We start from the raw sequence: 27474 nt of genomic DNA on the forward strand, positions 1-27474 counted from the left end.
TGGACCAGGTGGATCAGGGGAAGCAAGGACGAGTGGGTGGAGCACAGGTGGGCTGAGCTGGACGGAGCCCGGGCTTGGCTGAAGAGGGGCCCCACCCCAGAGAGGACCAAGGGCACAGTCGGACTTGGGCGGGTGTGATGCGGGCCTGGGGTCCCCAGGCAGACTTGGAACCTGAATTTAATCGCAAAGTTTCAAGTACTGCTGCCCTCATTTCACATGCCGAGTCGTCCCAGCCACAATGGGAGTCGGGCGTGGCTCTCCCCGGGATGTCCTGGGGGTGGGAGGGGGATGTGTCACAGCCGCTCTTGGGCTCTGCAGGGGAGCTCTGAGGGCAGCAGAAGGGGGAGCAGACATGCCACGACACCGCCTTTTACCCCCAGGCTCCCAGACTTTGCCCACAGCATCCTTTCTCGTCCTGGGAATTCTGTGCAGACTTCATTTGAAAATACCCCTCAGACCTCTGATTCTGCAGGAACTGCGGGGGAGTCACACTGCAGTCGGGGTGGTCGTTTGGTAACCCCACCTGCTGGGAAGCGCAGCGGCCCAGCGGCCCTGGGCCGTCCTGACTTCCCAAGGCTGGAAGGATGGCCGCGCCTCACAGCCACATCCCAGGATTACACCTGGGGAGATGGTGGTGACACGGGGTGGGGAGCCCACAGTGCTGCACGCCTGGCGGCGGCAGGGAAAACACCACATGTGCAGAGCTCGGGCGAGGAGCCGGGCCGGGAGCGGGCCTTCTCCCCTCCCCGTGTCCCCGGTGATGCCACCCCCTCGCTGTCCTCAGTCCTCACTGCAGCGGTGATGCCCTGACACCTGGAGCACACTTGTAAGACTTGACCCCTGACCCCTCAGGAGGGGCGCCAGAGGGAGGGGAGGGCCCACCCCACCCTGTGGGCCCACCCCACCCTATGCCCTGCCTCCACCCGTGCCCCACCGGTGCCCTCTTCTGGGTCACCCCAGACCGTCTCGTCCCGCTGTGGACGCCCTGACTGGCCCTCAGGTGGCCCTGTGCGCATGGGCTACACAGTGCCCAAGTCAGGGTTCTGGGCTGGCCTGAGTGTCGAGAGCTGAGGGGACAAAGCCAGCGGTGAGGCAGGGCTGGAGCCGCTGGTGACGCCGGCGCGGCTCTGAGGGAAGCCCACTTGGTCAGGCCGTAGAGCCAGAAGCAGGCATCGAAGGTGTTTGCCCTCGGCCTTAGCTCCACGTGTGCAGCTGGAGGGTTTTACCGAGCCTCCCTGCACGTGACTGGAGCAGGGACGAGCCACTGGTCACATCCGCCTCACAGCCCAGGGCTGACCTTTGCACGCCGCGGGTCGTTCCGTGTCCTCCGATGATGAGACCTACCTGCCCTGGTAGGAGGCCGCTGGTGGGTGGTACACGCTGGACTCTGTCTGTCCATCCACATCTGCTGGGCGTTTTGTCATTGTGTGACGTCAGCTCATAGTTCAAGTTCATACTGTAAAAACTCGTCCCTTTGTTTCTGTGCTTGTGTGTGTTTAAGGAGAACAAATGGGATCTGAATCTAAGGCTCCTTGTTTCAGTTTATCCTCCTTTATTCTCAGTGACCCACCTCATGTAGACGGTTTTCAAGTTAATAACACTGACCACGTGAACATGGTCTCCATGGCAACTGTATTTAATTAGCACTCCACATCCTATTGCATTATGCTTCTAAACAAATGAAACGTGGCATCTTCAGTTTCATATTATCTTTAATGCGGTCACCTGACCGGCCAGCTTTGTCATTGATGGCTTATTAGCAGGAAAACAGGACTTCAGATATGCAGAAAGTCCTCCTAGCCATTACAAATGGGGCATACTGAATTATGTGAAATATTTCAAATGAGCTCTTTTGCAAAGTACTTACCCCAATCCAGACAGACATCTATGAGACATGTAGACACGTATAAGGCTTGTACTTTAAAAGAAGCACCTGGGAGACCCCATAAGATGAAAGACCATCAGGATTAACCCGAGGCGTGACCACAGCTGTGAGTACCTTTCACAGCCAGACCTCCCACCTTCTCCCTTAGCGTCCTGTATACTCACTGCGAGTGGGCGTTGCCTTTTTGCTGGTTTGGAGATGATGAAAATGTCAGTGAGGTGATCAATAGTGTCCTAAAACGAAGCCTCCTGTGACTGTAACGTGTAACTGTATTCGGGATTGATAGAAGGATGTAATTACCAGGATGTTGGACACCTGCATGAACACAGGTCTGAATATGTAATTCTATTTAGAGTCATATTGTAGAAATACGGGCTCAAATGATGGTACATATATGAACCTTACCTGAAGCACCCCATCCCCGGCTGTCTGCACCCACACCCCCTGGCGTGGGACAGATGTCCCTGGGCCGCCTAGCAGCTCGCAAGGAGCCCAGAGCAGCCAGCAGACGGAAGCACCCAACTCACTGAGTGAGCCCAGTTCAGATGGCCACTGGCGTCTCTGGGTCCAGCTCCCTGGGTCCAGCTGGACAAACAGCCAGGCCTTTCAGCTCTTTGGCTTCGCTGTCCATCTGGGAAGGGAGGGCCAGGGAGAGATGACCCCCAAGGCCTTGTACATCACATACTGCTAAGATGCAGCGTCCGTTTCTATGCTGACCACAGAGCTGATAATGGAAAATCAATGCCAGGACCTGGGATGTTCTCCCAACAGAAGGAAATGAGATATGAACAAAAGTGACCTAAGATGAACTAATATTCACAAGAGAACAGTGACTGCAGATGTTCAGTTTGGCGGAATAGGCTTCTAGATGACAGAGGGGCCTCCTCAGGGCCATGCGGGGCTCACCAGGGCTCACTGGCCCACGTGGGCTGAGCAGCTGGGTTTGCAGAATCCTGTCCACAGGCAGAGAATCTGCAGGAACCCAGAGCGCAGCCAAGACCCCTTGCACAGCCCCTAGAGCGGGTGCCTCCGTGGGGCAGACGTGCGCCTGCCACCGCGGGGCTATCATCAGAAAAGTGCTGGCTCCTGCACTTTCGGCCCCCGATGCCAGTGCAGGTCATGGGCGTCTGCACGGGTGGGAAAGCACGTCCTGTGCTGAGAGTCTGCGGAGGGGAGCATGGAGCCGCACTGAACCGTGACTGTCTCTCTCTTTGCAGAGGAGGAGGGCGCGGACCTGGCCCAGCCGGGCATCAGCTTCCCGGGGCCGGCTGAGGACGACCCAGGTAGAGTACCCCGCACCGGGCGCTGCTCGGGGCACCGGCACCCTGCTTACAAAGGGCTTCACATGTACAGTTGCCCTCAGGGCTGCTAGTCAGATCCAAGTAGATGTGGTGAGAGATTTTCCTAAATAGCAGTTTGTAAACACCGTGGGCACTCTAGGTGAGAACACATTTGCTCCAGATCATCATGGATGAATTATTAAATAGTTATTACTGTTAATTATTAAGGCCGCAGTAACATAATTGAGACGTGTCTACATGTGTAGAATGAGACCCCTCTCCTTTCTTCCTCCTTCACTAAAACCCTCAGTCAATCTGAGGGAGGGAAAGGCTGTTTTATTTGCTTTTTTTTTGGGTAACTGTTACTTGACATTAAACAGCTGAATTCTCCAGGCGAGGCCAGCTCCACTGTGGTTTGGATGCTGAGTGCAATTATGTGCTTGCTTCCAAATTACTGTCATACTCTATTTTCCCCAGTGCTCATTAAAATCACGTGCAAATTTTATTTTTATGCGCCATGGACACAGTGAAGCTGGAACCAGACTCAGCCATCACCGATTGACATGGAGTCGGGCTTACATAAAACGGGGCAAGTGCTCCTGCTGGAAACAAGGAGCGTTGGATAAATTCAGCGTCAAACGGTTGAACGGCATCCACATGAAACTTAGCTGAGAATACACGCCCTCTCCGCGGCCCAGGGCTCCTGGACGTCCACCTAATGAGGTTATTCACCAGAAGGACTTGCAGCTGCCTCCTCGGCTTCTCACGCCCGTCTGCCGTGGCTGCACTGAGGCCAGCTTATGCACCATAAGTCTGCTTTCTATTCTATTTAAATTTGAATTTTTCTTAATTTGTATCCAATCTTTAGCCAGTGATATGTTTCTCATTGATTGGCTTCAAGAATAATATTGAAATCACAGGAGTTCTCTTGTGTATAGCTGTGTTTTCTTTAAAAGGAAATTAGAACCAGAAAAAGTTTGCTTTTCAATGTAAAATTGTGAAACCAGGGGTAGTCCTAAAGGAATGAAAGTATGTTACTGGTTATGATTGAACTAGAAATTGATTTCCAACTGGCCAGTTTAACCAAGCCTTTCTCTATCTGGAAATTGGCCAATACAATTATTTATTGTAAAAACTCCTTCTTAGAAGGAGTTCTGGCTGTGTTGTTGGAATGAATCCGCATGCGATGGTTTTGGTTTCACTCTGTGAAGCTTCCAGATGAAAGGGTGACTCGTGGGCCGTCTGTCTCCTGAGACATTGATGGTACCTCACCTGCATTTGTCCTGGGTCTGAGACGGCTCAGCATCAGTACTGTGTCTGTGGCAGCCTCCCATTTCTGTAGCGGGACTTGGCACCCTGAGATTACGTCTCCATGTCCATGGTGGGGAGCCCTGGGGGCTGATGCAGGGGCTGCATCCACCCAGGAGCTGACCCTCTGGGCGGGCGCAGTCTGCGGGGTGCTGTGTCCCCTGGGCCAGCCCAGCCCGAGTGCGGGGGCCTGACTCTCATTGTTGGGGAGAAGCCACCCCACCATTAGGGACAGAAGGTGCTTAGTGGTCCGTCTCTGCAGTCTGGATGTGAGGGGAGGGTGGTGCCTCCAGTGAGCAGAACAGGCATGCTTCGAAGGACTTGGGGAGAGACCAGCTGGAGGATGTGGTGACTTGGCCACAGAGTCACTCTGGGAATGTTGCCCCGTCCCCACGTGGTCACCACGGAGGCCCCATCAGCCGTCAGGCGACTCAGGAAAGAGCCACGTGGCTGCTAGACTGGCTGTGGCTCCAGGCAGCAGTGTGCCCACAGGAGCGGGGCCCAGGGGTCTCGAGCAGCCCACCCGCTGAAACCCAAGGGTGCAACCCGCCTCTCATGGTCAGCATCACCTGGGGCATGTGGGCACTGGTTCCTGGTGGGCTTGTTGTCTGTAAGCAGTCTCTAGTGACTCCATCTCGTGCCTCAGGCCAGGGACACGGCGTAGAGCATGTGCAAGCATCATTTATAGAAGGTTCCTGAAAGGAAGGGAGGAAAGAACAGAGGGAGAAAGGAAGGTGAGAAGGTCTGAGCTATGTTCCCAGTGCTGCTACAGAAAGTAACTGGGAGCAGACATCGTCATTTTAGACATTTTCCTAACTGAGTTTTCTAGTTTCCTCATCTCTAAATCAAGAAGGTGAAAATGGACAAGTTTTTAAAGGCTCTTCTGAGCTTCTGATTCTACCATGTTGCATTAAAATTTAAAACACTTCCTAATGATGTGAACACTGTTGCAGTGAAATGAGTCACCACCATTTACAAAACTCAGACGTTTTACTGCCTGGTCGAGGTTAAAGGCATAAAACAGTGGAGGAACTCTTCCTCTGGTCCCATTCAAGATACTGCTTATTTTTCTTAACTGGCCTCAATTTCAAAAGCGCCAAGGACAGGTATGTGACATTCACTGAAAACCCTTAAATTTTCTTCAGTGACAGATGAGTGAAGTCATCTTTTTGGAGATGAGACCCACACTCCTTGCCTTTAGCCATTTCAGGGCTCAGACGTTCTCTCTGAAGGGTGTCATGCGTGAAAAGTAACTTTATGATGGGCAAAATGGCCATGAAAGAGAGGAAGATAAAGAAGGTTTCTGTGAAATTAATCTAAAGTCAGTGATAAAAGTGCATTAATGCCACATATTCAAAGTGACTACAAAAGAAGAGAAAACCCACTTTTCCCAGAAGAAGCATTTCAAGAGAAGACTCTCAGAGGCAGTGAAATTAAATTGCCTGCCAGTGATTTTTGTGACATTGGCTCAGTTATAGGAGATGTGATTTCTAATAATGGCTTTTCTTCATTCCTGTGAATGCTATGTTTAAGTCGGTTGTGATGAGTTGGTGATTTATAAACATTTATGAGGACTGTTCTGTTGAACCAAACTTTGCACCAGCAAGTCAATTACAAACTGAAATAAAAAAAAAAAAAAGGTGGACGAAATGATCAAAGAATGTTAGGCAAATATTATGTGAAACAAAACACGGAGAAAAAGGACATACTGTGCAGCTTTAAAAATACCTGAATATAAAATAACAGCTGCCAATACCTAAAGCCTTCTTCAGGATGGGGGCAGGTTGTGAAAATATTTTAATAAAGCACATTACGTGGTATTGTTAAGGTCTGCACACCATGTAACTGCGTGACTGTCTCATAGTAATCTGACACAAAACTCATTTCAAAAGAACTGCCCTTTCAGAACTCCTTTTTGCGTCCTTTTATAATCGCCCCTCAATGTACGTATAGAGGTGTAACTCTGCAACTTGAGCAGCGTCCACACTTAATTCCTTCAGGTAAATTTCTAGAAGTTTCTAGAAACAGTGGACACGGTGCCTCACCACATTTGTGTCTGGACAGTGACGTATCCACTTACTGCATCCTTCCATCCTGCCACCTCAGAGCACCCCCCCCTTGCCCCTGTCCACTGCAGAGCCCCCCAAGGGGATCCCTGCACCCTGGAGAGTGTGACATCCCTTGTCAGAAGCTTCAGAAAATGAAAGGTCACATGCCAGCTGGCAAGGGGACAGTCCAAAACATGTATCTTATTTGGTAACTTCATGTTAAAACTTAATTTCTGCACAAATCAAAATCAGTCTTAAGAGTTACCAATACTTGTTTCTGTGGCAATCAGGAGACTGCGTTTCTTCATCTGCATTCCTGGAGCGTGCGCCCGAGCTCTTCCCTGAGCATCAGTGTTTAACTTACACGGTTCCCGAGCCTGGATGCTGCAGGGTGAATTATGGCTCCTCTCCTGGCCGATTCCCTTCTCGAACAGTAAATCTATCGACTCATTCCCACCTCGGAGACTGCGTGTGTGGCTTTGTCTTACTCCATTTCAGCTGCTGTTAAAAAAAAAAAAAAAAGTGCCACAGACTAGGGGCTTGTAAAGAGCGGGCGTTTATTTCTCCAGCTCTGGAGGCTGGGGGTCAGGGCAGAGTGCGAGCAGAGGCGGTGTCAGGGAGGACCCGCTTGCTGGATCACGGAGGGCTCTGCTCACTGTGTCCTCCCATGGAGGCGGGGCTGGAGGCTCCCGGGGGTCTCTGCTGTCAGGGCACTGGTCCTCCCACCCCTGTGACCTCATCACCTCCCAAAGGCCCCCTCCTGACACCACGACCTTGCAGCTTAGGGAACAGCAGACTTCCTTCTTCCACACAGCAGCCACCATGCACCACCAGCAGGATGCCTGACTCTGCAGCCCCCATGTGGCCAAGGAGGAGTCGGAAAGAAGCCAGCACATCACCTCTGTGTGTACGAGAGAAATGAACTCAGTCCTGCGAGGGGCACCGATGGCATTCATTGAAACGCGGCAGACCTGGGGCCAGAGAGCCTGCTGAAGAGGGCTGCTTCCATCACCGTCTCAGGGACAAGCCCGTTTCCAGACACGGAGGAGCAGCAACGCTGTTCCTGCCACCAAACCCGAGGGCCAAGGGGCCCGTGCCGTGGGACAGGCCCCTCTCCAGGGCTCGGGGGTGCAGACAGGGAGGGCTGCGTGGGCACCGGGTTGCCCCTGAACTTGGAAGACAGGCCCTGGCTCCCTGACATAGGTCTGGCTCCCTCAGAGTTATTCTAGAAATCAACCTCCATGGCTCCTAACCTCATCTGCAAACACTGAAAGCAGGGATTCCAAGACTGCTTTTTGATTTTGAGGATTTGCATGTGTGTAAGGGTTTGCCTCTTCAACTGCCTGTGACTCAAAAGCACACATCCGTTCAGACCCGAGTCAGAAGTCAGCCGGATGTGTGTCTGTCTTGTCATGTGGACAGACGCTTAGGTAGAAACAGGGCGGTGTTCTGATCTGTTTGGGGATCGCGCTTGTGAAGCCTGGCATCCGGACGTAGAAAGCGAGTGGAAGTGAGCGGTCAGCTGGCGGGGGTGAGGCCAGGCTTCTGGAGGAGCTCTGTGGTCTGTGGAAATGAGAAGGAGCGGACGCACTGGGGCTGTGAGAAGTCTCACCAGGGCTCAGCGGTTGTCACAGCCCTTGTTTATTGTTGGCATCAAGCCTGAGGCGGGCGCTGGTGTGCTTCTCAGTCACTCGGTCCTGTCCTACTCCTTTGCTGTTGTTGCTGCTTAGTCACGAAGTCGTGTCCAACTCTTTGCAACCCCGTGGACTGTAGCCCACCAGGCTCCTCTGTCTGTGGGGTTCTCCAGGCAAGAATACTGGAGTGGATTGCCATTCCCTCCTCCATGGGACCTTCCCCACCCAGGGATCGAACCCATATCTCCTGCATTGCAAGGCAGGTTCATTACCACTGAGCCACCAGGGAAGCCCTTGGCAATTAGCAATCCAAGGAACAGAATGAAAAAAGAAAGGGAAGGGGGCTTAGGTGGCTCCAAGGACCCCTGCAGTGCTTCCTGCTGCTGATGGGCACCTCGTCCAGTGAGCCAAACCCCACGGCATCCTCAGGACACCTGTGCGGGGACTGAAGCCCACAGAGGTCAGTGATTGTCCCAGGCCACTGATAAAAGAGAAGCCACTCTGAATCTGAGCTGAACCAGGGTGGAATCATTCTACCCCTTGGATCTTCCTTCTCCAAGAAACCAAAATATCCTACATCCCGTCCAGTGTATCCAGTTTATAAACAAAAGGCCACCATGGATTTGGCACCTGAACTTGAGCTGTTCTGTGGTTGAGGATAAGTTACGCCTAGACATGGAACCGACAGGTGCACGTGAGGGGGTGCTCTATCTGCTTGCTCAGTTGCTGTCAAGAACTGGACATATCTCCGTGTTTGTTCTAGCTTCTCAACCAGAAAGTGCCCTCCAGGCCACAACTTAATTCAGCTGAAAGCCATTGCTATGAACAAGCATTCCTATCATCACCAGAGAATGGAGCTGAAAGGGTTTCAACCAATGAGGTCCTCAGGATGGCGGCTGCATTGTCTGTTGTGCCGTGTGGATGGAATTGGACCCCGAAGTCTGTTTAGTCATTTAAAAGAGAACTGTTACGTTCCGTCTTATCAAGTGGAACAAAAAGCATGCATATTTTATGTCAATGCTAGCTTTCCCAAATCATAGATCTGACTGAAAAATAAATGCCAGCTGTGATTAGCATTAAACTTGTAACTAACAATGCACAGAAGCCTCTTTGAATCCATGCCCACGACCCACCTGCATCACCTCAGCGGCAGAATGAAGGCTGGGGCCCCTGCCCCACCCCAAGGCTCCCACGCAGCAGAAGGGGCCCTGGGCAGAGAGACCACAGTGAAACTCCTTGTGCAAACCGCAGAAAGCAGTTACATGACAGGACAAGCATATGACCCAATACACAGAAATGTTAAATATAACAATGCCCTATAAACTAAAAATAACCCAGTAATTGTATTTACATTTATCCTGACAGTATAATCAAAGTTACTTATTTCACACAATTTCCTAAGCATAAGATCACTCTTTCTGCAAATTGTGGTTAAATTACCAGAGGTATTAGGGATGGAGGTTAAAGGATATTTGCTCCAGCCACGTGTGTATGGCTATTCTTCCTTGAACCTTAATGCCCACATACTTTACAATACTCTAATACAATTAGAGTATTACAGATTCTCTAATTTTTAGAAAATTAGAGCCCCAAATTCTAAGGTTTCCCTCAGGCTTCACTGTATACTCTTATTAAGTGAAGCCAAGACTCACAGTAAACCAAACAGGAAAACACCCACACTCAAGGTTGTTAATAATTCAAAACATTGCACCAACTGGTCTTGTCAAGCAGTTCGCTTTGCTGAAAATTCTGCGGACTGCAGCTGATTGCAGATGCCCACGCACACTAGCTTGTGCGCGCTAGCTCACTGCCACGTCCATGAAGCTGAGACCAGGAAACGCTAGTAACTTTTACGCATTCGTCTGAAGACTCCTGAGACAAACTGTGTGTAAGTTATTAATAACATTTCCTAAAGGAAAGTCGGCACCCAAGTCTCTAATCTGGCTTCCCCGTGACCCTGGCTCTAGCCTGGGAGGTGAGCGTGTAGCCAAGCTGCTCTAAGTGTTCTCACTGTCATCTCAGGGACATAGGGGAGGGGACAGGAGGGTCCACGTGGCCCCGGCTGGCGTGGGGTCCCTGCACAGCGGCAGCCCCATGTCCTCCAGCCTGGCGGGAGGAGGGAGAGAGGAAAGAGATGCTGTACCGTCACAGGGAGCTGGCCATCACCAGCACCCGCCGTCTGTGCACGCACCAGCCTGTCACCACCCAGCATACGCCTGCCTCCCAGAGACAGATGCTGGCTGGAAACTGATGAGGAGACAGAGCTCCTGAGCCCAGAAATGATGGTGAGTCTCCGGAGCTTGTCTGCGGGCACGGCCTGGCGGGAACCACAGCCTTCCTCGGTTAAAGCTCCTAATTACGCTCCAGTCCTCGAAACTAGAAGGTGAACTCTTTAGTCAATAATCAGAGCCAAGGGAAGTGATGGAACCATGCCGAGGGGTCAGGGCCCGTCTCCCACCCCCGACCAGGCTCATACCATAATCAACAGCACAGTGTCCAACCCTGCAGAGTCGGAGATCCAGCCAGCCACCCCCCGTCAGGGGGGCACTGAAACCCTGCCACGTAAAAATGGCCGTTTAGATCTGGACGCAAAAGATGCCAATAACCCTGCATTGTTTTCTGAAAATTCTTGGTTCTTCAGGCTGTGCAGGGCTTTGGCTTTCTTTAACGGAGCACATTCGGGCGCCCCCTGCAGAGAAGGCCGCCGCTGAGCTGAGCAGTTGGGGGAGCATGGGGCCAGGGGCCAGGTGGACGTGGAGGGGGCGGGGAAGCAGAGTCGGGTGGGACGAAGATGTCCACATGCCTGTGTGCTAAGTTGCTTCAGTTGTGTCCAACTCTTGTGACCCTGTAGACTGTGGCCCACCAGGTCCTCTGTCTGTGAGATTCTCCAGATAAGAATACCGGAGTGGGTTGCTGTGCCCTCCTCAAGGGGATCATTCTGACCCAGGGATGGAACCCACATCTGTTACATCTGCCTGCATTGGCAGGTGGGTTCTTTACAGCCAGTGTCCACAATTAGTCAGAAATAAGAATATCTGTCCAGTGCAGGGTGTCCTCTCCTGGCCCGCAGGCCGCCCACTGTGCAGCCGAGGGTGTCCTTGGGACAGAAGACAAGGGCGGGGTGAGATGCACTCCCCTCGCCTGGTAGATGCAGGAGCCCTGGCCCATGCGGGGAGGTCGGCCTCAGAGCCAGAGAAGGTGGGAGCCAGCTCCCCAGAGCCCCCGCCCAGGAGGACCCAGCCTGGCTACTGTCTGTCTGCCCTGTCCCCCAGCAGGATCTAGTTCAGACTTCCAAGCCCCACAAACTAAGATAAACGTAAGATAAATATTTAGGTGTACAATTTGTTTTCTGTTAATGTTTATGAAAGGTTTAAGGTCTGTATCCAGATTCTTTTTTTCTTTTTTACATCTGAATATCTAGTTGTTCCAGGATTGTGGCAATATTGAGTCTTCCTATAATATACATAACTATGACCAACCTAGACAGCATATTAAAAAGCAAAGATGTTACTTTGCCAAAAAAGGTCCATCTAGTCAAAGCTATGTTTTTTCCCATTAGTAATGTATGAGTGTGAGAGTTGGACTATAAAGAAAGCTGAGCACCAAAGAATTGATGCTTTTGAACTGTGTTGTTGGAGAAGACTCTTGAGAGTCCCTTGGACTGCAAGGAGATCTGACCAGTCCATCCTAAAGGAGATCAGTCATGAATATTCATTGGAAGGACTGATGCTGAAGCTTAGACTCCAATACTTTGGCCACCTGATACAAAGAACTGACTCATTGGAAAACACCCTGCTGGTGGGAAGGATTGAAGGCAGGAGGAGAAGGGGATGACAGAGGATGAGATGGTTGGATGACATCACCGACTCAATGGACATGACCTTGAGCAAGCTCCAGGAGATGGTGAAGGACACGGAAGCCTGGTATGCTGCAGTCCATGGGTCGCAAAGAGCTGGACACAACTTAGTGAATGAACAAACAACAACAAATCAATATACATGAAATAGCTCTTCATTTGTTTAGATCTTCTTTGATTTCTTTCATCAGAATTCTGTAGTTTTCCTCATATAGACCTTGTATACATTTTATTAGACGTACACTATTATTTCATTTTTTGTTGCCAGTATAAATGGCTTTGCATTTTTAATTTCAAAATCCTATTGCTCATTGCTAGTATGTAAGACAGCAGTTAACTTTTCAGTGTTAACCTTGTATTCTGCAACCTTGCTGTAATCACATGTTATTTCCAGGAATTTTTTAATTGATTCTTTGGGATTTTCTACATGGAAAATCATGTCATTTGCAAACAATAAGGATTTTATTTCTTCCTTGGCAATCTGTATACTTTTTATTTCCTCTTTTTGGTCTCATTATGTTAGCTGAGAATTCCAGTATGATCTGGTGAGGGTCATCCTTACCTTGTTCCCAATTTAGCTGGAAAACATCTGGTTCCTCACCATGAAGTGGTATTAACAGTAAGTTTCCACTCGTGTGTTTTATCAAGTCGAAGTCCCCTTCTGTTCATAGTTTACTGAGAGTTTTTATTGTACGTGGGGGTTGGACTTTGTCAGGTGCTTTTTTTTTGCATCTGTTGATATGATCACGTGGTTTTTCTTTTAAAACTTGCTGATGTGGGGATTACATCATTGATTTTTAAATTTGGAACCAATCTTGCATACTTGAAATCAGTCCCTCTTGGTCAGAGTCGTCAGTGTGCACAAACCCCCCGTCTGTGGCTTGGAGGGAAGTCGCCAAATGCACTGAATGCTGAGGACAGAGCAGTGCTGGAGGCCGGGGGACACAGTGTGGCCATGTCCCTTCTCGATTCCTCCATCATGAAGAATTTTGCTAGTGTGGTATCTCCAGTGACAGAGAGGTTCCTTTTTGCCAGAGACTATGTTCCATTGGTGTGTCTCGGTCCCTACCTCTTCCCAGCCTTGAGTGATGGGGGTCAGCCAGACACGGAGAAGGTTGACTGCATTCTGTTGGTGGACCCAGGAGCAGGTCAAGAGAGTCGGACTTCAGGACAGTAATCTTGGGGACCTTCTTTTAGTGTGGCCAGTAAACACGTAGGAAGCTCATACCAGGTGCTGAGAACACAGGCCCCGGGCTCGGGGTTTGTGGCCACCAGCACGCTTCTAGTCCCCGGGAGATCCCCCCATCAGTACAAGGGTACCAATGCCTCCCTGTGTGGCTGTCATTAGGACTTAGGTAACAGGGTAAGCAGCCAGCGGAACATGGGAGTGCAGTGCAGAGGCTTCTGTTTGAGCAAAAAGAAGAAAAATGAGCAAGCAGCATGAGAAGATGGAAATTATCTATTCTGGATAATAATTCAAAAACTTTCAGGTTTTATGGCATTAAATGTTTCCCAAACAAATAAATCATATTAACTATCAAACAACAATCATTTATCCTTCCTGTAGTCTTGTGTGAAAAATATGATGTGACAAATTTTGGAACAAAACACCGAAGACTAGCTCTGCAGAGAAGGGTACAGCTTTGCACTTTCTCCTCTGTCTTTACCATAACTGTGTGGGATACAGAGGCTGAGGCGAAGGGGAGATGGCTGTCCAAGGAGTGAGCATTGCTGGCATCCAGGCAGTGCCAGAGACCAGCAGGACAACCTTGGAGGTCACCTCACTGTCCCCCATAGAGGCCCCTCACAGAATGAGCTGGGGGAGGGCATAGTCCCCCCGCGCTCTCAGGGACCCCAGAACATTAAGACACGACCCTTCAGTGGGACAGTCGGGGCATCACGGCCTCTGTGCTTTCCTGCCCATAGGGAGAGTGGACCCGGTCGTCAGCAGCATCCCCAGCCTGCAGTCTCAGACTGCACAGACTCGGCTGCAGGCGGCCCCCACCTAGCACGGCAGCCGCGGGGTCTCTGAGCCGTCCTGGGTGTTCCACAACAGACCCGCAACAGGGCTGTGGAGCCGCCTGCAGAAGATGCAAGGACATGGGGTACCAGCCCCGCTCTGCAGGATCCCGAGGCAGAATCCAGGCCACTCAGAACACAGAGGCTCTGAGAGTTCTGGGAGCACCCGGACCCCACAGGGCAGGACTCAGTGCCTGGTGCTCCAGGCCTCTGCTCCACGCCGGGTCAGCTCCAGCAGGAGGGACACATGGCTCCTGAGCACCCGCGTCTGCCCTTTGATGAAAGACGAGACCCCAAGCGCATGTCCATGCCAGCCTCTCTCAGCACCTCGTGAACTTAGGGATTTAAAAGGAAACTGTTGAATGAATCAGCTGAATAAAACAGTTCAGTTGAACGCATTCAGTCAGGAGCTGGACTCCTCTCACGGCTCAGGAGTCGTATCCTCAGCGGGGTGCACAGACCGTGCCAGGTCGTGGGAAACCTGGGCCCAGGCTGCAGACCCCGGAGGTGGAGTCAGGTCTCCTCCTGTTCGGGGCTTGGGGAGAGGGAAGTCAGGCTGTGGCGGCGGCAGGAAGCTGCCTCATCTCTGGGATGGTTCGCTGTTCCAGCGGGTCTGTATTCTAGGGGGTGGGCAGAAGCGGCCAAGGGGACTGTCCAGGGTGGGGAGCCTCTGGGCAGCAGGGCCGCGCTGGCCTTGAGCCCTGAGGCTGGGCTGGAGCCTGGACTCCGTGAGCAGCTACAGGCCTCTTCAGGCAGCCTCCGCAGAGCCTGGGCACAGCCTGGGGCGGGCCCTGGGCTCACACTGCCGGGTCAAGGAGAGAGGGACTGGTTCCTCCCTAAGCTGTGCTTCTGAGAGTACCGAGCCTAAAGTTCCATCCCAGGGACTCAGGCGGCCGCATGGAGGTAGTGCGGACCAGGGCGGGGACCAGGACCAGGGCAGGCAGCATGGACCAGGGCGGGCACCAGGACCGGGGCAAGCACCACGGACCAGGGCAGGCAGCATGGACCAGGGCGGGCACCAGGACCAAGGCAGACAGCACGGACTAGGGCAGGCACCACGGACCGGCTCGGGCACCAGGACCAGGGCAAGCACCATGCACCAGGTCGGGCACCAGGACCAGGGTGGGCACCGTGGATCAGGGTGGGCACCAAGACCAGGGCAAGCAGCATGGACTAGGGTGGGCACCATGGAGCACGACGGGCACCATGGACCAGGGTGGGCACTGCAGACTAGGGTGGGGACCAGGACCAGGGAAGGCAGCACAGATCAAGGTGGGCACCGGGACCAGGGTGCCCACCACGGACCAGGGTGGGCAGCACGAACCATTGTGGGCACCATGGACCAGGGCGGGCACTGGGACCAGGGTGGGCACCACAGATCAGGGCAGGCACTGTGGACCAGGGAGGGCACCGGGACCAGGGCGGGCACCGGGACCAGGGTGGGGACCAGGATCAGGGCAAGCAGCACGGATTAGGGTGGGCACTGTGGACCACGATGGGCACCATGGACCAGGGCAGGCATTGTGGACTAAGGTGGGGACCAGGACCAGGATGGGCACCGCGGATCAGGGCGGGCACCGTGGACCAGGGCAGGCACCAGGACCATTGTGGACAGTGTGGACCAGGGCGGGCACCAGGACCAGAGCAGGCACCGTGGACCAGGGCGGGCACTGCAGATCAGGGTGGGTACCGTGGACCAGGGTGGGCACCAGGACCATTGTGGGCACCACGGACCAGGGTGGGCAGTGCGGATCAGGGCGGGCACCAGGACCAGGATGGGCACCGTGGATCAGGGTGGGCACCGTGGATCAGGGTGGGCACCGTGGACCAGGGCGGGCACCAGGACCAGAGCAGGCACTGTGGACCAGGGCGGGCAGCGTGGATCAGGGCGGGCACTGGGACCAGGATGGGCACCATGGATCAGGGTGGGCACCGTGGATCAGGGTGGGCACCGTGGACCAGGGTGGGCACCAGGACCAGAGCGGGCACTGTGGACCAGGGCGGGCAGCGTGGATCAGGGCAGGCACCGGGACCAGGATAGGCACCATGGATCAGGGTGGGCACCGTGGACCAGGGTGGGCACCAGGACCAGAGCAGGCACCGTGGACCAGGGCGTGCAGCGTGGATCAGGGCAGGCACTGGGACCAGGATAGGCACCATGGATCAGGGCGGGCACCGTGGATCAGGGCGGGCACCGTGGACCAGGGCGGGCACTGTGGACCAGGGCGGGCACCGTGGACCTGGGCGGGCACCGGGACCAGGGCAGGCACTTGGACCTGGGCGGGCAGCACGGACCAGTGCACATGCGTTTCTTCCTCCCCTTCCTGGAGGCTAGACACGGAGATGGAGGCGCCGCAGGGCAGCCCCAAGGCCTGTCTCCGAGCCGTTTGGACAGCGCTCTCCTCCTGTGGTCGTCCCTCCACACCTGCCTGTGTCCTGGTCTCCTCCTCTCAGGACACCGTCACATTGCACTTGGCCTCGCTGGGGACCCTCCCCTCCAGATGCGTCTCCGGCACACAGGCAACAGAATGGGGCCGTCAGCGCGCTGCCAGAGCCGAGCTAGGAGGGGCTGCGGAGTGGGAGACCCCCCCACCCAGCCCCAGCAGCTTTCCTATCGTCCTTTCTCTTGCTTCATGTTTAAATTTTTTAATTTTACTTCCCTTTCTCCTTTCTGTTTGTAAAACCAAATCAAATCCTTATTGGAGCGTGTCAGCATTTAAATAAACAAGCAAACTTGAGACGGACTTTCTAATATCACGGGAAACACCCTTGTGCAGAAGTGACGTCATCACCTAAGACTGCTCCTTCTGGAGAATGCTGCGCATCTGCTTCCCCAGCTCTGGGTATAAATGTTCTTCTGGCTTCAAAGATTCTGCCTCACTTATGTCCCAGAAGTTCACACTAATTCATAAACACCCTCACGTAGTGAACGATTCATGCTTTGCCGCTTCCTGGCCACAAGACCTGGTTTTAATCATTAATACACCTATTCGATGTATAGAAGCGTGCAGAAATATCTCAACTTCAGCTTTTTTCATTTATTTTCTAAATGAGCAGAAAGGAGTGGCTGGTTTATAGACACACTTTTCTCTCCGACTTGTAATGAAGTAAAAGAAGGTTCAGTTCTACTCAGGTTCTGAAAACAGATCTTTGTAGGAAGGAAACCCAGTCACACAGAACATAGGCACGTACCTGCCGGGGTCCTGGCTTCAGGCCCTGCCCACCTACCCACCTACACCTGTGCAGGGACCTTCTCTAAGCTTCTCACATGAGCTATTCTGCCCCAAAGAAAGGTCCCTGTTAATGAATCTCCACTTGTAGTCATTGATCCTGGGGAAAAACGAGCTAATGGCCTGAATCCACATTGGTGCTACCTCCTGAATCTTTTGATTTAGCGAAAGATTGGTCTGCTCCTAGAAACTGCCAGCACCATTTGTGATAAATGAATCCTGTCCTGGCTGCTTTCTAGTGCAGAGCATGGATTTTAAATTAAAATGTTTACACCTGGGATTGCACTATGAGTTTCCATCATGTAAAATCTTAAATTGAATTTAATTTTCATAAAACTTCAAGTTTATAAGTTGAGTCTTTTAAGGTGGTCATGAACCCTACCTGAAAATTTACCGTGAATTCTTATTTCAAAATCACTTATGAAATAATCGTCAAAAATCAATTATTTTAAAACAAGCATTCTTTTTGCTGGATTCTGATATATACATTGGGAATTGGCAACAGACATTTCTGACAGGCTATAAATTTTTGTCGAGGCAGAAATATAAGGTAATCATCAAAAAACTATGTAAAAGAGATTGATTTAAATTAAGGAGTCTGATTTGTATCGAAGGAATTCAAGGAGAAAGAGACTTGAGAGGCAAATATAATTATTTTTGCGAAGCTGCACGTTGTTTCACAGGCGTATTTTCTAATAAAGAGTCAGAAATGACTGTCAGCTTCATGAGTAAGGGATTGGATTTACAACTGACAGAAGTTGCTTTTTTCCTGTGCTTTGGAAGCCATTGTTTTAGTGAAGAATAAAGATCTGTCTAAAAGCTATTTATTTAACCCATAAATAAGAAGTCATTTGGCAATTAAGTACAACTTGGTTGCCAGCGTGGTTGCTCTCCATAAGTGCTTGAACAAAAATATGGTGAAATTCTGGAAAGTAGCTTAAGATTTCATCACCTGAGTTTATTTTTGTGACAATTTTATTATTGGTTCATTTTGGATGTGCTGGGTATTTGTTGCTGCCTGGGCTTCTTTAGCTGTAGTCTGTGGGCTTCTTCTCTGGCTGTGGTGCCCGGGCTTCCTCTCTAGCTGTGGTGCCCAGGCTTCCTCTCTAGCTGTGGTGTGTGGGCTTCCTCTCTAGCTGTGGTGTCCAGGCTCTTCTCTGGCTGTGGTGCCCTGGCGTCCTCTCTAGTTGTGGTGTGCGGGCTTCTTCCTTAGTTGTTTTGTGCAGGCGTCTTCTCTAATTGTGGTGTGCGTGCTCTGCTCTAGCTGTGGTGCCCGGGCTTTTCTTCTCTATTTGTGGTGCCCGGGCTTCCTCTCTAGCTGTGGTCTGCAGGCATCTTCTCCAGTTGTGTTGTGCGGGCTCCCTCTCTCGTTGTGCTGTGCAGGCTTCCTCTCTAGTTGTGGTGTGCAGGCACTTCTCTGGCTGTGTGTGCGGGCTCCCTCTCTCATTGTGGTGTGCGGGCTTCCTCTCTAGTTGTGGTGTGCGGGCTCTTCTCTGGCTGTGTGTGCAGGCTCTTCTCTAGTTGTGATGTGTGGGTTCTTCTCTAGCTGTGGCTTCCGGGGTCCAGACCACAGACTCACTAGTTGGGGTGCGCGGACTTGGTCACCCCTCAGCATGTGGGATCTTCCGGATAAGGGATCGAACCCGTGTCTCCTGTGTTGACATGCAGATTGTTGACCACTGAGCCACCAGGGAAGCCCAGCATCTGCGTTTAGAATCAGAAAACTCCTTGTGTTGATATTGTCCATTCAAAAGACATCTATGTGCAATTATTCTTCTAAGGTAGAACTTTGATATATGTGAAGTCAGAAGGAGTAAGAAAAAAAAGCTACCTGCCTGCATTACAAATTATTGATTAAAACTGCCGACCAAAAGCCCAAGTTAAATCAGCAGGGGGTGTGTATGGGAGAAATCAGCGCCATGCAGGATACACAGTGGAGCAAACCTTAAGATTTAAAAAAATGCAAGCTGATGGACTTCCCTGGGGGCTTGGACATTAAAGCGTCTACGTGCAATACTAGCTGAGATGTGGTTCGAATGCATGAAACCCTCCTTTTGGTCAGTTTGGTTTGCAGGTTAGCCGTGTTCTTCTGTTTGCATGAGGCGCAGTACTCATCCCCAAGTGTCCCGTCTACAAAGCCCTTTCTGGCTACAGGAAGTGGCTGCCTCAAGTCACCTTCAGAAAGACAGTTTGCTGCAGAGGTCACAGGAGTCAGGGCCCTGTCAGCACAAGCCCCGTTGCTGGTGGGAGAGGTAATGGGGGTCAGGGGTCAGGGCCCTGCCAGCATGAGCCCCACTGCTGCTGACAGGAGGCCCGAGCATCCTTCCAGGAGGAGGGCAGCATGGGTGAGGTGCTGCTGCTCTGGTCATCACACCCTGGGTCCTGGGTGCCCCTCACAGCGCTGGGACACCCCCAGTTCTCTGCTGCTGCACTGATGAAGTCTTGTCTTCAACTGTCCAGACTTCAGATCCCCGAGAAAGAGTGTGGTTCCTTGTCTCCATCATCAACGAGTGGAATGTGCTGGCTTGGCCTCATGCTGCGCTGGGCCAGGAGCCTCCCTCAGGCCCCACCCTCTGAAGGATGCCAGGAAGCAAGGTTTAGGGCCAGTCACACACAGTCAGGCAGCTGTGCCTCAGGGTCTTGTCCAAAGGTGCCTCGTTGGAAGAACAGGCGGTGGGTGGTTTTACTGGACACAGTGTACGGGGGTTGTGCTCGTCCTTGACGTGATTGTACGACGCGATGCTTTTTCCCCCGGCGTGAGGCGGCCGCGGCGCAGCACGAGGCCTGCTTCTGAGGAGTTCCCGTGGCGCCCTGGATGCCCCTGCTGGTGCACCTGTGGGTCCAGACGCCCGCAGGCACTGCAGGCTGCACACGCCTGCTCCATCCTGCCCCAGGGCCCCAACTCAGACTGTGAGTGGACAGAGCGGCTGGGAGGTGAGTTGTTCCTCCGGGAGGCAGGCTGCAGACTGCATGTGTGCTGTAGCCACATCTCGACCCAGGCAGACTGGGGCCCTGCCGGGACGTGACGGCCATGGCACCTGGGCAGTTTCCACCCCTGCTTGTCCACCTCCAGAGTTAAGCCTTTTGTGAGTGTCAGCTCGGGGGCCCCGGCACCAAGAGCAGGCGAGGGACCAGTGAGCACTGTCCTGGATGAGATCTCAGGGGCCCGAGTGAAGGATGCAGGGGGTAAAGCAGTGGGGCTCAGCAGAGCAGGGCTTGTGCACGTTTTAACCTGGGGGCCCTGACCCTCCTTCACCACCTGGTCTGTCTCATCCCGACGCCCTGCCAGCTGCACGCAGTCCTCTGGACCTCAGAGGCTGTGTTAGCTCACATGCTCTGTGTCCCCTGAAACCAGCGTCTCCCACGCAGCTGCTCAGAGCGGGGCCAGCCCCTGACCCAAGCCGGTGCCCTGTGGGTGCTGGCATGTGGCTCTGGGATGAGGGAGGGTGGACACAATGGACGTCGCAGCTGAGCCCGGTTCCGAGGAGGGCCGACTGGGCTCAGGCGGCACCGGCAGAGAACACTGCAGGGGTCTGCGGGCCAGTGGGGCCCAGTCTGAGGGGGCATGATGGGGCAGCACTGGAAACAGGGTCTCGGAGGGAAGAGAACTGCCCCCTTCCCCTGCTGGGGAACCTGGGCCCAACCTGGAGAACCTCCATGGGGCAGACAGCTCAGCCCCTTGGGCCCCTGGTGGAGCGAGAGCTCCCCTCCTGCCTGGACCTTCCTCTCTGCTCCCAGCTTCCTCTCCTTCCTGGTTCTGAGCTGAGTTGTGCCTTCTGTTTCTCTCTTCTTCACTAAGGAAAGGCTCTGTAGCACGCTCAGAGCCTGTTACATCCACAGGGTGCTTCCTCCCCGGACGGCGCTGTTTCAGAAAGGCCGTGCCCTCTCGCCAGAAAACCTGCCCTTTCCGTGACCCCAGGTTCCCTGGGGACCAGAGGGGAATGGCAGGGGAGTGAAAAGTATATTCCATTGGTCTCAGTCCCTGTGCTGATTTCTGTAAGGCTCACACATGATGAGATGAAGCTCTTTACAAGGAAGGAAGGCCTTTTCTGGGGGCGCCCGATGTGCAGGGTCACGGAGATGGAGACGCTGTGACCCTCCCCGCCCTCCAACCATGGGTAAGGGCAGCTCCCTCACATGTGTTTCCTACCAAGATCCACAGGATGCTGTAACCCCTGCCTCCAGAAACTGGGTTCTGCCCTCAGGATTTAAACCTCTGTCGTCTGAGAGGAGACCCACAGTGCTCCCTGTGAGTGAGGAAGGTTCCGGACCCAGCAGGGCCCGAGCACGCACATGTGGTTCCATCCTCATCCGGCAGGCGGTTAAGCAGCTCTCAACCCTTTACTGTGTAACTTCAGTTAACATTGTCAAACCATTTAAAGTTCATTGATCCACTAATTCATACCTCATCTCGTTTTATAAGAATGCAAAGTGTGAATAACAAAAGCCTGTAAAATATACTGATGAAACGTAAATGCAAACTGAAAATCACGATCAGAGAACTTTCAAAAATGAAGGAGCAAAAGGAGACACATGACCATCCATGGACCACAGACCAGCCCTGAGCTGTGTGGGGTGGACCCCTGTCCGGCCCTGAGCTGTGTGGGGTCTGAGCTGTGTGGGGTGGACCCCAGACTGGCCCTGAGCCGCAAGGCAGTCAAGTCAGTGGGGGATGCAGCCTCATTCACGCCCATCCTGCCCCAGAGAAAGAGGACATTTAGGACAAACAAGCATTGTTTTCCTAAACTTTACTAAACAGGCCTTTTACTGAGTTCTAAACACATGAAGCAAAGTTTTTAAAATGATCTTTGTATATATTCAATGTTGTGTTTTTATTTCTTCTACCATATAAATTAACTTGTAAGAGATGTACGGGGATGTGTCACCTGCCATACAGGTACGTGCTACTACCGCTGCCGTCACTGTTAGAACATTTCGCCACCCTGAACCCTGGGGGTCACCCCCACCCCAGCCCCGAGAGCCGTTTCTGTTTCTCTGGCCTCTTCTGCACACTTTATATGGTGGAATCATGTGGCGCGTGGTCCTTTGTGACAGCCCCTTCCACCGACACAGTGTCCTGAAGGCCCACCCACACTGTCGCACATTCCCACACTTAACTGGCTTTCACTGGAGAACAGTATTCCATTTGGACAAACATAACCACTTCTGTACATCTGTTTGATGGGAGTTTGGATTGTTTCCTTTTTTTAAACTATTATGAACAATGCTGCTGTGAACATTCATGTACAAGTTTTTGTGAGGATCCACTCTTATTTCTCGGGGGTGTGCACCACCTCAGATTTGAATTCCTGGGTCACACAGTTGTTCCATGGTTAACCTTTTGAAGAGCTTTCCAAAGCGACGTGAGACTGTCCGTATGTAGGGGCATGTCATCCATGAGCAGAGATAGCTTTACGTCTCCCTTTCTAATTTGAATGCCTTTTTCCTCCTTTTTCTTGTCTGATTGCTCTGGCTAGAACTTCCAGCAGCAAAAGTGGGCAGCTTTGTCTTGTTCCAGATCTTAGGGGCTTAGGGGTGTATCTTTCAGCCTTCCACCAGTGAGAAGGTGGGTTGTTCATAATTGCCTCAACATATTGAGGAAGTCGCCTTCATTCCCAGCTTTCCAAATGCTTTTATCATGCAATGGTGTTGGATTTTGTCAAGTGCCAGTTCGGCAACACCTGTATTACAGTACTAACATGTTGTCACACGGTGGTCAATTTTTGTTAAGCTGAACCATCCTCACGTGCCCAGGATGAATCCCACTTGGCCGTGGTGTGTAATCCTTTCTCTGTGCTTCTGGATTATGTTTGCTAAGTGTGTTGTTGAGGCTTTTGCTTCTATAGTCTTAACAGACATTGGTCTGTAACTCTTTTCTTCTGATGTCTTTGTGTGGCCGCCACACCAAAGTACTGCTGGAGTTGTGAGTTAACAGGTCTTCCTCCCTCTAGTAATTTCTTGTTAGAGCTTGAGAAGGATTGGTGCTAATTCTTCTCTGAATGTTAAGCAGAATTCACCCCGAAGCCATCTGGTCCTGAACTTCTCGTTGTTGGGCGATCTCTGGTTCCTGATTCCGTCTCCCTACTTGTAGTAAATTCTGCTGAGAATTCACTGTGGCAAGCTCTGCTGCATAATTCTGTCTTGTAGCTCTGTCATGGCTTTCTGTTTCTTCTCAGAGTCATTTGTGTGTTTCTGAGTTTGCCTGTTTCATCTGGGTTATCTCATTTATTGGCATTTAGTTGTTCGTAGTACACTTATGGGCTGCCCTGGTAGTCCAGCTGGTAAAGAACCCGCCTGCAATGCAGGAGACCCCGGTTTGATCCCTGGGTTGGGATGACGCCCTGGAGAAGGGAAAGCTACCCACTCCAGTATTCTGTCCTGGGGAAGTTCATGGACAGCAGAGCCTGGCCGGCTACAATCCATGGGGTTGCAAAAAGCCGGACACGACTTTCACTTTCAATCCTTTTTATTTATATAAGGTTAGGTCATCCGCCACTTTTGTTTCTGATTTTGAGTGCTTCTCTTCTTTTCCGTCTAGCTAAAGGCTTACCAGTTTTACTGATTTTTTTTTTTTTTTTGGAGATCCAACTTCAGTATCATTGGTTCTCCGTATTGTTTCTTTTTAATTTATTTTATTTGGAGGATAATTGCTTTACAATATTGTGTTTCTTTCTGCCATATATCTCTGTATCCTTTCTTATTTCATTTCTCCCAGCTCTGAGCTTCATTCTGTCTCTCCTCCTACTAGCTTTAGATTTAGTTTTCTTTTTCTATCCCTATGAATTTGAAGATCAGATTTTGAATTTTCACAAAGAATCCAGTTGGGGTTTGGGTGGTGATTGAGTTGGATTTGTACATCAATTGGGGGAATATCCCCATGTTAACTGTGTTAGTTCTTCCAATTTATGAATATGATATATCTTTATTTTTTATTGAAGTACAGTTGACTTACAATGCGTTAATTTCTGCTGTATAGCCAAGCGATTCAGCTGTACATTCTTTTTTGAGGATTCAGAGGAGCCCTTCCATTTATTTAGAGCATCGCAAATTTCTTTCAACAATGTTTTGTAGTTGTCAGCATAAAAATCTTGAACTTCCCTGTTTAATTTTTGAGGAAACATTTTTAAAGGGGTTTCAAACTGGCTCCTTTTTGACACAATGGTCCCATCTTTCACACCTCACACAGCAAATTCAGGACAGGTCCACCAGCTCTCTCGCTGTCCCTCCTGCCCAGCTCTTTGCTGCAAGGTCCTGGTGAGTGAAGCTCCCAAGGAGCCCCGTGGGTAGGCAGGCTGAGCTGGTGCTGTCTGGGGGGCCATGGGAAGGAGGGAGTCAGGGAGAGCCCGGAAGCACAGGGAGCCGGGCAATTCCAGGACCAACCAGAGGCGCACGGCTTTGCCCCAGATCCGACTGAGATTTCTGAGGGAGTGTTGGCAAGTTTCACTCATCTGGGAAAAGATGTCCTTCTTTATTTAGCAAGCACCACCACGGTTCACTGGAGAAAGTTTTTGCACTTCCATTTTGTCTTGCTTGGATTGTTCTTTCCATTTGGTTCGGCGAGATTTCCCCTCCAACAGGGTTCTCCTTCTCGGTGAGGGAGCAGCAATGACACAGCAGACAGTCTGTCTTTCCCCTGAGGGGGGCGAAATCAGAGGGAAGTGCAGGCAGCTCGGGTGTGAGCGAGCTCCCAGCAGAGGGTCCTCGGGGAAGGACCTCCAGGCTCAGGTCTCTGCACCCAGGGGTGGGGCAGGCGCAAGGCTCCAGACTTCCCCAAAGCTCCTGGGCCCATCGCCGCAGTGCGTGTCCAGCCTGGGTGGCTCAGGCTGTGCTAGATGTGGAACCTGCAAGCCTGGTTTAACCAGAAAGGGCACAGAGGACCCCGCTCTGCCCTCCCCGTCATCAGCTGCCCAGAGCCAGATGCAGGGTTCTGTCCAATGCAGCTCTGATGTGAGCATGTACGTGTGTGTCTGCATGTGTGGAGCCCCTTGGGGCCCTGCCCACCTGCCCTGTGAGCCTTGGTCTCTGCCTGTGGTGGAGACAGCTCCCGGGTTGGGGGCAGCTTCCAGGAGGGTAAAGTCTGTGACTCGACCCAGCATGGTGAGCACTCCATCACATTAGGCATATTTTAAAAGGTTAATTCCACAACTCAGAATGTGTTTTTCACCAGGCATGCCAACTGTCTTGTGAAATCCAGCCATAAAATGTGCATTTAGATCCTCATGTGAATTTGGGGAGATAGTTAATGCATAATGATGATAATTGCTATTTTCTTTTGCTTAATAACAAAAAAGTGTTCAGTGAATAGCTGGAGATGAGGAAACCAAGATGCTTCCACATTTTGTTACCTTACTTTCACAAAGAGAAATTACCAGCCCCTCAGTATTTATTATATGTTATGCAGACTTACTTAAAAAAAAAAAAAACCTACACTCTAAGTCCTCGTCACATGTTTCCATTCAGACATTATTTACGGTGGGTTATTATTCCATTCGGACATTATTACAGTGTGTTGTTATTGCTTCATTTTTGAGAGGTAAGGTGTAAGTTTCCACGCGTACACCAGGAAATTCAGTCCCTGAACTCAGGGGAAATGACAGTGTTATCAACATGTGGCAAAATCAAATTTAATTCATTTCAGTTAAACTTTTCTCTTTGATGCTGTTCATTTATGGAGCCACAGCCATAGCGTCGCTTGCAGGCTGAACATTAAGCAGAAACGTGATGCGTGTGTGGAGCAATAATGGGTTGGCTCTTTAGCATGGAGCAACTTTAGAACTGTATTAAATTACACGTTAATGGAAAAATAAAGCAGGCGATAATAGGACGACAACTTAGGCTGCTGTACGGTCTAGATTACAGAACACGGTCATGCTCTTTACTAGCTGAACCCTGAATTTCCTTTGAAAACTTGTTTTTAACTGTGTTAAAATGTAATGGAACCTGAAATATCCCTTCCTAATATTTCAAGTTTTCCGGTTACAGTTTGGCGGTTGAGACGGGCAGGCGCTGTATAGCTATTAGGGGATGGCTGCTCCTCCGAGGCCACCGTGCGGCTCACGCTGGATGGAGCGAGGCTGTGCCAGGGGGTGAAGGGCCCCCAGGCCCAGAATCACAGACCCTGTGCTGTGAAAGCACAGGGAATACCCCATGCTGCCCCCAGGAGACCGCACCCAGCCTCGTCCCGACCCCGGCGTCCCCGGGAAACTTCTGCTTTCTCTCCTGCCAGCAGGCACTCCCTGGTAGACGTCTCGCCCCCAGGTTCCTGGGATCAGGGAAGCTGAGTCCCCTTTTATGACTCGTCCCCTAGTCTGGACCAGCCTGACAGGTGGCAGCCGTGGAGCCTGGGACAGGGCCTTGGAGCCCACACTGGTGTTGGCCAGCGTGGTGGCGCCAGATGCTCAGTGAGGCCGAGCGCGTGGAGAGGCCTGAGTCAACAGAGACAGGTTACTGACAGGAGGCTCCAGCCGAGACCACGGAGTCTCAGATCCCTGTTCCTGGAGTCAGGAGTAGACAGGTTACTGACAGGAGGCTCCAGCTGAGACAACAGTGTCTCAGATCCCTGTTCCTGGAGTCAGGAGCAGACAGGTTACTAACGGGGAGGCCCCAGCCGAGACAACAGTGTCTCAGATCCCTGTTCCTGGAGTCAGGAGCAGACAGGTTACTGACGGGAGGCTCCAGCCCAGACCACGGCACCTCAGATCCCTGTTCCTGGAGTCAGGAGCAGACAGGTTACTGACGGGAGGCTCCAGCCCAGACCACGGCACCTCAGATCCCTGTTCCTGGAGTCAGGAGCAGACAGGTTACTGACGGGGAGGCCCCAGCCAAGACCACGGAGTCTCAGATCCCCCTGTTCCTGGACTCAGGAGCAGACAGGTACTGACGGGGAGGCCCCAGCCGAGACCATGGCATCTCAGATCCCTGTTCCTGGACTCAGGAGCAGACAGGTTACTGACAGGGACACCCCAGCCGAGACCACGGTGTCTCAGATCCCTGTTCCTGGCCGGTCTGGCCATGAGGGCACACTCAGACCACGGCCTGGACATGAGGGGTGACGCTCCAGGAGCCTCAGACCTCAACCTCCGGCTGGTCTGGGGTGTGAGCATGTAGTCACCACCCTCCACCCAGGCAGGGGTCTTGTTTTCTGCAGAACAGCCCCAAGATATGTGTCAGATGGTACATCCATCCCTGAGGAGCAACCAGGACCCTGTGTTATC

At 51.9% G+C, this 27474-nt stretch overlaps 1 protein-coding gene across 4 annotated transcripts in view; it reads left to right on the plus strand.

The window, feature by feature from the left end:
- DLGAP2 (DLG associated protein 2) overlaps positions 1-27474 on the plus strand; it is a 645672-nt gene that overhangs the window by 517003 nt on the left and 101195 nt on the right. For all 4 annotated transcript variants that reach the window (XM_070781742.1, XM_070781741.1, XM_070781744.1 and 1 more), the window contains one exon: positions 3103-3168. In XM_070781742.1, the coding sequence (XP_070637843.1) occupies positions 3103-3168 (66 nt within the window). The remainder of the gene's footprint in view (positions 1-3102; positions 3169-27474) is intronic.

This window comes from Bos indicus, chromosome 27, assembly GCF_029378745.1.
Source record: "Bos indicus isolate NIAB-ARS_2022 breed Sahiwal x Tharparkar chromosome 27, NIAB-ARS_B.indTharparkar_mat_pri_1.0, whole genome shotgun sequence".
Taxonomy (NCBI): domain Eukaryota; kingdom Metazoa; phylum Chordata; class Mammalia; order Artiodactyla; family Bovidae; genus Bos; species Bos indicus.